The 11,142-nt window shown below is 46.9% G+C and overlaps 1 protein-coding gene across 1 annotated transcript; it reads left to right on the forward strand.

The window, feature by feature from the left end:
• Window positions 1-7,945: 7,945 nt before the first annotated feature.
• Window positions 7,946-9,284, forward strand: BCR38DRAFT_437282 (uncharacterized protein). The gene is made up of 3 exons (XM_040860519.1): window positions 7,946-8,075; window positions 8,141-8,517; window positions 8,581-9,284. Exons 1-3 carry the CDS (start codon window positions 8,042-8,044, stop codon window positions 9,106-9,108), a joined length of 939 nt encoding a protein of 312 aa, XP_040713891.1. The 5' UTR covers window positions 7,946-8,041; the 3' UTR covers window positions 9,109-9,284.
• Window positions 9,285-11,142: the final 1,858 nt, after the last annotated feature.

An 11,142-nucleotide genomic window follows, 5' to 3' on the forward strand; every position in this document is an offset into this window, starting at 1 on the left:
ACATTTGGGAATTTCACCGGCCCATTTTTGGCATTGTACGCTAGGTTAGTCGGTACATAACTGCCGCTGCCAGCTACACGCTGAAGTGTGAAACGGTTTGAATTCAGGCCTTCAATAGCAAAACCTCGGAAACATAGTACAGGTGTTATAAAATGTCAAACTTGAAACTTTGCATCGCATAATAACTCGCCGCTGCAACGAGCTTTGCCTAAACTTGGTCTCGGTGGGACGTTCATTTCCCAGCTGGACGCCGTCGAGCGTGCCGAGAAGCGACAGAGATATTTGTCTACTATATCCAAAAATCCCTGTCCTTGATTCAACATATATTCCTTCCTTTACTGATCTCGCGGATCACTGAAGTCGTGATTCTCGGTCATTAATCTGTAGGCGAGCCTCACGACTGGATTACTGATCCAACGTGATCCATCACGGGACCCGGTTCGTACTATAGTTCTTCAGCACTAACTGTTCCACTTATGTCTCCTCATGTGTAGGCTCCCGACCCGTCAGATGGATTAGTAGCGTTAGAACTGTCGGTTCTTAACAGTGATTATGGTTGCAACATGATAATAGTACGAATCAAGAAGTCGCATATTGAAGAAACTTATACCTGCAGATTTAGCTTACTAGCAAATCCTGGACGACAAATTCCTTTTGGTGAAGTGATTCGCTGACTGTTCTCCGGTAGCTCTGCACCTGCCCTGACATTCCCTGCCCTTTGGCTTCTAGTTCTCACATTGTCAGTGGAGCGGTACGACGACGGGATCTATAAGGTTAGGGGTTAGGGTCAAAGTTAAATATGAAGCTCTTTTGGGTTAAAGGTATTAACGTCTCTACAGAAACTAAATTATAGATCTTGTATAGTAGCCATCTCATAACCTGGAGGATTTATCTTGAAGGTTTAGAATTCGAATGTACAGTACGCTTCCGATGCTACGTAACTCCCGCTTGCCCAAGACGAATCTACCATCGGTAGGGATTTTGCCCGACTTATGTTTATGATCTTCACGTTAAATCCGCATCATAGGGCTATACCGAATTAAGATAAATAGAAGGAAAAGGGACTAGTCTACGTGGGACTAGTCCCAGATTGGCAAGCCCAACCTTTCTAAATAATATCGCGGAGCATGTTAGAATCCCTGATACGTGACCCCATGGGGGGTTGCCCTATAGCTAGAGATAAGATAGATAAGAGCTATAAAAGAGCTCTGCCAGGCCAGAATAGCTGACCTGGCCATCCTTTCCCAATACAACAATTCACACCCCATATGCACTTGTCAGATAGGGCACCTGGTTCCTAGGTTCAGAAATAATATGGCACTAGAGAAGACTATTGTCACTTGAAGTTCAGAAGGCGAAAGGAACCCCTCTTCTCAAAAGTAACACCAAAGTTACCGACATGTTCTAAAGCATCTATAAAAGGCAGAGCAACGGGAGTTCGCGAGAACAGAAGTGTCAGAGCCACAAGTGTCATCCGAGGCGGGCCGGCTTCCACCAGGAAGGAAGTCGTTTGTGGCGGCTAGAGAGCCGCTTGTGGCGAATGAGAGCTGTTGAAGCCGTTTGCAGCGGATAGGGAATCGCTTGGTTGCAGATAAAGAGCCGCTATCCAAGATGTTGGCCGAAGTCGAAGGAACACAGACATGCGGAAGCAAACATCCAGAATCCAACAGAGAACCTCGGCTGGCTATAAGTAAGGAGTCGAGACGGAGGAAGATAGAGAGGGGAGAGATGAATGAACTACTGTGGATACCCCTACCTGCCATCACCAAGTGACCACCAGTGAACACCAGGTGACCACCAGGGGGACACGCCTATTTCTCCCCTTCACTCTGTACTATCGCCTTCGGTCCAGGCCGTACCCTGACAAGAAGACAGACAGACAAGAACACACCTCATTTATATACAATCTTACGCACTGCTGACTACTCGATTGGACACACGTGATATTCGACAGCACTCGCATCAATCCCCCTCTAATCGAAGCGACTCAACACTTCGTATATGCACCTCTACCTGCCCCTTCTCCAAATTTTATATACCACTAGGAATAATATAACGTACCCCACAAGCAAGTTGGCCACTTTTTCTTGGCACCGTACGAACAACCTTTTAATTAACATCTTTACACATACCAAGATGGGATCGAATTGGAAAGAAAGCGACATGATTCTAGCGTGTCAGGCGCTTCAATCGAAACCCGAATTAAGCATCCGACGCGCTGCCCAACTCTACGATGTCCCTCGTACAACTCTAGCTAACCGAAAACGCGGACTACTATCTTGACGCGATACTCGACAATCTAGTCATAAGCTTACGGAATCAGAAGAGTTAGCGGTCGTACAATACATACTTGACCTAGATTCGCGATCATTTCCCCCCCGGCTCCATGGTGTTGAAGCTATGGCTAACCGACTGCTCCGTGACCGTGACCCTGGACGCGTCGGCGTCAACTGGCCTCGAACTTCGTACGACGACAACCAGACCTTCGGACGCTTTTTAACCGAAGAATCGACTACTAACGAGCCTATTGCGAAGATCCTGACGCGTATCGCGCGTGGTTTACGCTCGTACGAAATACAATTGCGAAATATGGTATCCAAGAGGCGGATATCTATAACTTCGACGAGACAGGGTTCGCGATGGGCTTAATCTCATCCGAGATGGTAGTTACAAGTGCCGAACGACGCGGAAGGCCTCGTACAGTCCAACAAGGCAATCGAGAATGGGCTACAGTAATCCAGGGTATTAATTCGTCCGGCTGTGCTATCCCGCCGTATATTATTGTCGCGGGTCAAAACCACCTCTTATCCTGGTACGAGAATAGCCCATTCCCGTCCGATTGGGTAATCGCTGTAACCAAAAACGGTTGGACAACAAATGAGCGAGGCGTAGACTGGATTCAGCACTTTGATCGCTATACGAAGGATCGTACGAAGGGTGTTTATCGTCTTCTTATCCTCAACGGGCATGAGAGCCACCACTCGACTGACTTCGAGCTATATTGCAAAGAGCATACTATTATTACACTTAGTATGCCTGCTCATTCGTCACATAAGCTCCAGCCTCTCGATGTAGGCTGTTTTAGGGCTTTGAAAAGGTCTTACGGCAAAGAAATTGAAGACCTAATATGGGCGTATATAACCCATATCTCGAAGGAGGATTTCTTTTTGGCATTATATAGGGCGTATCGTACGACTATAACTAAGTCGAATATCCAGGCAGGTTTCAGGGGGACAGAACTTATTCCGTACGACCCGGAATATGTGATTTCACAGCTGGATATTAAGCTACATACGCCTACACCTCCTGGGAGCTCGTCTGGCGCCCCCTTAATCTGGGAATCAAAGACTCCAAATAACCCAACCGAGGCGCAATCCCAGTCTGAATACGTTAAAAACAGAACCGTACAGCATCAGAATAGCTCCCCGACGACAATACTTACGGCTATTGACCAATTTTCACGTGGTGCGACGGCTGTTATGCATCGGTTAGTTTTACTTGAGGATGAGGTTACTACACTTCGGAAGGCCAATCAAGAGCTAAGCCGTCGTCGAAGGACTAAAAATCGACAGCCACAAGATGGAGGATCTCTTAGTTTACGAGACTCTCAGGACTTACAGTCTCAACGGGATATTGAACAGCAGCTACAGGATGATATACGTGTAAGTCGTCGTCGTACGAGACCGGCCGAACCATGCCGACGGCGCTGTAGGATCTGCGGAGAGCCCGGACATAATGCTCGTACTTGTGAGAATGATAAAGATACGTACGAGGAAGAGGATTCGGATTAGTTTGAATTATTATTTTTTAGTTTAGTCAAGTTATTGAAGTTATTCATACGGTGCCAAGAAAAAGTGGCCAACTTGCTTGTGGGGTACGTTAAGGCAAAACTATCTTAGTATCACAGTTCTGAGATACGCCATTACTAGACGACTGGGTGGTTTCTGTCTCGGAAAATTGCTAGATCAATAATGATTTGGATCTATAATGAATCAAGCATCTCGATAAGCACACCAGAGCGCGTACGAAGGGGACTAAACGTCTTCTTATCATTGATGGTTATAAATACCACCATTCGGAGGAATTAGAGACCTACTGTAAAGAGCATAATATTATCACGCACTGTATGCCTCCTCATCCATCCCATAGGCAACAGCCTCTCAATGTTGGGTGTTTTTGCCTGCTCCCACAGGCCTATGGTCGTATAATCGTACTTCTTATACGACGCCATATAAGCTATATCTCGAAGGAAGATTTATTTCCGTCGTTTTACGACGCTTATACGGAAGATTTGACGGGAAAAAATATTCGGGCTGGATTCAGAGCCACTGGATTAGGCCCTCTTAACCCAGAAAGTGTTCTTTCTAAGCTTGAACTCGTACCAGAATGATACGTAACCCCATGAGGGGTTGCCCTATAGCTAGAGATGAGATATATAAGAGCTATAAAAGAGCTCTGCCAGGCCAGAATAGCTGACCTGGCCATACTTTCCCAATACAACAATTTACACCCCATATGCACTCGCATCACAGAAGTCCGTACATCCTCACCTGACTATACTCTGCCGACCCAATCCTGGGAGTCTAAGACGCCTAGTAATATCCAAGAGGCGACTTCGCAACTGGTTTTACTACAACCCGAATCTCTGCCCATCAGGGAAGCTCGCCGAAGTCAATTATTTCTGCTCCGAACTCATTTACGAAGGTTATGTACATTCTTCTACGTCGAAATACCTTACTTGAGAGCAGGGTCCGAGAGCTAGAACAGGCAAATAACTTACTAAGTGACGAAGACCAAAAAACGATTATATACAGACTGGAGCAGGTGACTCGGTATGTCAAGATGATGGAGAAGAACTTCCTGTCACTCGCTCCGAAGGGCCGGGAATTTATGTCTACAGAGTATCTGAAAGATTTTAAGAGTGAAAATTACTTCTCATGGTAGGTCAGCACAAAAAACCTTTACTCTATGGATATTAAACCCTTTGCAGCCAAACTTGGCATACCAAGACTGGCTGACCCAAATCAGCTGAAGGCCGTCCGAACCTTGAAGGACGCGTACCGTCGGCTGATTACAAATTTTTTGTCTTTTATTGATATTCTGTTACTTCAACGGCTGCAACAAGATCACACCAACTCTTTGCAGAAGAAAGGCGAGTTGCCCGGTGTTGCTTGGTATGGTCATCGCCTTCGGCGTGCAGACTCCTATGCGAGGCCGTGCCGCTGAACATGTGGTGAAAGACGGTTTCACTCCTTATCCTGGTATGTCCGCCCCCACGTATCATCCCCAGCTGGGAGGCACTTACTTGCATATTAACAATAGAGCATGAAACGTGGAGATTATGTAGTACGTTTCATCTTCTTAAATTTTATTTGCTATCCATACAATACAGATATATTTCAAGTCAACCAAGTTGCGAGATGGATTAGTTAGACTGAAGTCTGGAAAGGGGAACACTACTTTACAGCGGCTGAAATGGCTGAAATGGTTGAAATGTTGCTTGCGGCAGACGCTTTGCCCGGAAACAAGAAGAAACAGGATGGATCAAGGTTTAGAGACAGCATGCTTGTCGAGTGTAACGAGTGCGAGTGGCTCGTGTAGGACCAACAACCGTCTTACGACTTTTGGGCGGTGCTATGAAAATTACGACGAGACTGGCGATGGGTCTTGATTTACATTAAGAGAAACTGACTATTGGTGTAAAAACAGTCGTCCGTGGAGAGATCTGAGAAAGTGGTTGCGAACTCGTCCAACAGCTTCGACCACAGGCGTCTCGATGCGATCCTTGATAACTCCGTATTTGCTTGAGGGACTCGAATCCAACTTCGCAATAATTGAGTGATCTGTTTCAACGGAGATTTGTGTCTTATTCTCTCCTTGCGCATATAAGCAGGTCGAGGCATCGGAAATTATGACCTTCTTGGGGCCATCTCAGGAAAAAGTACCGTTTGATCCCTGTTGGAGGTTTGGGTTTCTTGTAGCTCGTAGCAATGATGACAGGAAGCAGTCCGATTGCCTTGGTGAAGCTCACTTTCAGACCTGGCAAGTTACTCGAGGAAGGAGCGAGGTCTTAAGGGATAGACTCGGTCGGCTGCCATACTGTATATTCCTTCCACGCGTCGACCTCTATCCCAATGTGCGGAGTGCCAAAGAAAACGAGGCCGTAGATGGCGCGTTTCAAGTCATTGTGGAAAGCATTGTTTTCTTGATAACATCGGATCCACGGCTGTAAGTAGGGACTCGTATGGTCAGCCGGTATTTTCACCAGCTCGGCCTCAAAGTACAGCTTGACTTCTATGACGTGGCTGAGATCGTGTTGCGGTATGGGCCTATTCCTCTTGATATCGACCCCGTGACGCTTAGTGTAGTATCAGTACAATAATGCAAACAATGGACTATATAATTCGACGGGTCACGTGGAGTCCTTGGCCTTCTCGAATCCGTAAGAGCTGCCTGTGGAGGAATCTTTCTCTTTGCAGGATGTGACACCGCCGTGGAGCAGCATGGTCATGCATTGGTTGGTTCTTTGCCAGAAAAGGCAACTCTCTTCGCGTCATAATTCGGTGGAGAATACGTAAGGGGAAGAGAGTGAGGAGTACGAAATTCAAGCGAGCATGAGGATGGTGGCTAGTTTGGGTGATCTCAAGGTGGATTGAGCTTACGGTTATCTATATGGGAGGGATTGTATTCTACTTGGTTTTCACCTTTTTAAACTCTCTTTTAGTGAAAAGGGAATGACTCTACGCACTACTTCAATATCTGCATGTATTTACTGAATAGGGCCATATGGGAGAACCGCAGTACGTAGTTTCGAGATACTTTGGATCAATTAGAATTGCTTATTTGGTCATAGTACATTCGACAATCTTGAATAGGATGCCTACATTCCAGACATAGTTTCTGAAGAGATTCTTCCACTACTCAGGCTGGTGGGAGATTTCGCTGTCATGAATAGCTGGACGAATTGCCACATGTTCATGCAGGAGCGGATACATGGGATAGATATTGGGCAAGGCTCAGCTGGACTCAACATGAGTCTGAATTTGGTGGACCATGGACTACCCATAGGCGCTGCTTACTTGATGGAAGATGGTCCACCGAAATCAGACTCATATCAAGTTCAGCAGATCCTCGAGACTCTTGGCCGAAGTGCAGAAAAGGAGATTGCAGACAAATCAGGGAAATGATAGATTATTCACACAGCGTAGATGAAAACATGGGATAACAACGACACTCACGAAAAGATCCCAGGTATGTAACCTTGTGCGAGGGAAAATGTTAGTTGCTGGTGGTCGACCTGCCATTTCAGTGTTTGTCCTAAATCCCACTTCGGGGCTTCATCTCATGATATAATCAATCCAGCAGGTTTTTGTGCAGAGATGAGATTATTGCTCCATAAGGTTTGTCTTGTGGGTTATTTCCTTTAAAGAGCTAGCAATTAAACTCCAAATACAGGGAGTAAGCATGCCGAGACTTTAGACCTCTCAAGATAGGAATCCCCGAGTCCTAACCCCGAGATTCAAACCTGAAACAAAATAATATTACACATAACATATAGACCGAGTGCCAGTCAACTGAAGACCCTAAAGGTCTGGACAATCTTAGCATGCATAGCGCCTAACCCATATCATTCACAAGAGGATGGATGCAGCTTTAGCATGGACCTTCTCAATCTTATTGGGTCTTTCGGTACGACACAAAATTTTGAAGGCCGTCCCATCTCAGTTCAAGTATTTCTCATCGTCAGCCAAGAAAGGGAACCTAAGTATGTTGAATGGGGTAGGATGTGGCTTTGAGTCAGTCTGACGACGCCGAGACGGCTGCCAATAGGCTTTTAGTGCGACAAAGCCTACCCCGAAGCCATCGCACTCCCCCATGTTCAGGTCCGAGACTGCCGCGGAGGCATGACGCAGGTTGCATATGGTCCGGTATTTAGATCAAAATTCTCCAATTCAAAGTTGTACTGGATTTCACTTTTGAATCTAGAGACACCGTAATTCCTGGTGTTGTACGATTGACACCGAGCACGCCGACACAGATTATGAAGTCGCTCGTACTGTACTTGCTGGCCTTGGGTAAGCCTCGTGGTTGCGATTGGACGCAGTAATTCTCGAGGAATAATTTCTAATTCTTGCCCTAGTGGCTATCGCCCAAGCTCAGAGATGGTGGGATGCAGATGGAGATGGCGATGGTGATGGATACTTCGACGGAGACGGTGGGTTCGATGGTAACGATGATGGCAATGGGGATGGCTTTGGTGACAGCTTTCAAAATGGAATCGGATTTGACATCCAGCAAGCCATGAGCTATCGCAATATCCACGGAATATTGGCCGCAGTTGCGTTCGTGGCCCTGTTCCCTCTCGGATCGATTTTCATGCGTGTTATTCCCGGTCGCTTTGCCTGGATCATTCACGGAATCACTCAGATGATCGCGTACATTGTTTACATTGCCGGTGCGGCTCTGGGCATTTATCTTGTTCGCATGGTGCAAATTCCGCCCAACAACTCAAGTCTGGTGAGCTCTCCCTACATCGCACTCTACCCTGTAGCCAGTGTACATTGACGTTTTCCCAACCAGCTCGAAATGGAACAAACTCGCGCCCACCCTATAATTGGATTAGTTGTCCTCGCAGTCTTATTCCTCCAACCCGTGCTCGGCTGGATTCATCACATTAGGTTCAAAGCTCTTGGCCGTCGGACGGCCTGGTCTTACGCTCATCTTTTTATCGGCCGCACCACGATTACCCTAGGCATTATTAACGGTGGCCTCGGTCTGCAACTTGCGGGTGCGTCAGATTCCGCTATTACAGCTTACTCCATTGTCGCTGCCATCATGTGGACGTTGTGGGTCATTGCGGCGGCATACGGCGAGGTGAAGAAGCGTCGGGTAGTGAAGAAACAACCGGAGTATATGAATCAGCCCAGTCCACCTTACACAGTCGGTCCGATGTATGGAGACGCGACATATAACGAACCGAGGACGTATACGCCCGGGAGTGCGGTTGCTGGTGCGGAGACTGAAATGACGACAAGGAAGCCGAAAAGGAGCGCTGGGTCAGTGTCTTTGACATCGACGGAGCAGACGAGACGAGCAGCTCAGCATTAGGATGGCACAAAATTTATAGAGTATCAAAAATGTCGGTCTGGTCTGACTGGTGTCACAAGTCTTCTTGTCCGCAAATATTGTTGAGTAAATTGAGGTACATGCTGAAGTGGTTGGACGCAAGTTATAGGTGTAAGGTATATTTGTTCTTAGACTTCGTCGAATGTTTTCGTCTATGTCGGAGATGTGATAATCTGTTTAGTCAACAGTTCCGTGACGAAAATCTTGCTGGTCATGTGACTGTTGTTGCTTCGTATTCATAATCCCCTTGTAATTGGCGCAGCGCCCCGGCGTTGGACGGGATGAGGCTGTTCGCAATCTGCTGCGACTTCATTTGTCTACATCAATACTCCTAGTGGAGCTGAATACGTTGTACAGCGGTTTTTTGCAATAGCTTCCAGAGCAAAAATGTGCACCGCGAAAGACATTTTCCGCCACTTGTATTTCTTAAGGATGGTGTGATCATATAACGTAGTCCACGGTCCAATTGCACACTTAGGCAGACCTTATACGACAATGTATAAGTGAATTCAACCACAACGCCTATCATCAATTGAAACTAATCAGAATCGTTATCTTCAGACGTCTCTACATCATTTCCACAAGTGCGCGCATTATGTCCGGGCTCGCCGCAGATTCTACAGCGCCGTACACGCGCAATTCGCCGCCTCGTACGACCACCAATTTGACGAAATTCGTCATGTAACTGCCCATCAACCTCTCGTTGAGACTGTAGGTCCTGTCCAGCTTGTATACGAAGTGACCCTCCACTCTGTAGCTGTTTTTTCTTCGCACGGCGACGTCGACTTAAGGTCTCATTTACCTTTCGAAGTGATTCGACCTCGCCTTCTAAAAGGGCAAGCCGATGCATAACCTTCGTTGTACCTCGCGCAATCTGATCTATTCCAGCAAAAATTGACGTTGGTGAGCTATTTTGATGTCGTACAATCCTATTTTTCACATAATCGCTTTGTGATTGGGCTTCGGTTGGGTTGTTCGGAGTCTTTGATTCCCAAGGGACGGGGAGACCAGCCGAGCTACCCGGAGGTGTTGGCGTATGTAATTTCACATCGAGCTGTGATATGACATAATCTGCATCGTACGGAACTATTCCTACCCCTCGGAAACCTCCTTGGATATTTGAAACCGTGAAAGTTGCGTTGTACGCGTTTAAAAACGCCGGTAAAAAGTATTCTTTCGAGATATGACTTATATGTGCTCGCATGAGATCTTCGATTTCTTTTCCGTACGCTCTTTTTAACCCGCGAAAACAACCAACATCAAGAGGCTGGAGTTTATGCGACGAATGAGGAGGCATACAAAGCGTGACGATATTGTTAGCTTTGCAATATACCTCGAAATCGGTCGAGTGATGGCTTTCGTGACCGTCGAGGATCAATAGGCGATGAGTACCTTTCGTACGAGACTTGGTGTGATGATCGAAGTGTTTTATCCAATCTTCGCCTCTCTCGTTCGTAGTCCAGCCATTTTTAGTAACTGTGATAACCCAATCAGGCGGTAATGTGCTGTTTTCGTACCATGACGAGAGGTGGGTTTTGCCGGCGAAAATGATGTACGGAGGGAGGGCATAACCGGACGACCTAACGCCTTGAATAACTGTAACCCATTCCCGATTTCCTTGCTGGGCTGCTCTAGGCCTTCCGCGCCGATCAGAAGTCGTCACGACCATTTCGGACGAGATTTGGCCCATCACAAAACCGGTCTCGTCGAAGTTGTAGATATCCTCCTCCTGGATCGCGTATTTCGCAATTGTATTCCATACCAGGTCAAACCACGCGCGATACGCGTCGGGGTCTTCGCAGAGGACTCTCTGATAGTCGATACTTCGATTTAAACGCGTCCGGAGGTCTGGTTGTCGTCTTACGAAGCTCGAGGCCCAGTTGACGCCGACGCGTCCCGCGTCACGACTTCGAAGTAATCGGTTGGCCATATCTTCAACACCACTCAATCAGGGAGGAAATGCTCGCGAATCTAGGTCAGTTATATGTCGTACGATTGCCTCTTCTTCGGAAGGAG

Source organism: Pseudomassariella vexata (assembly GCF_002105095.1).
Source record: "Pseudomassariella vexata strain CBS 129021 chromosome Unknown BCR38scaffold_9, whole genome shotgun sequence".
NCBI classification, from domain to species: Eukaryota; Fungi; Ascomycota; class Sordariomycetes; order Amphisphaeriales; family Pseudomassariaceae; genus Pseudomassariella; species Pseudomassariella vexata.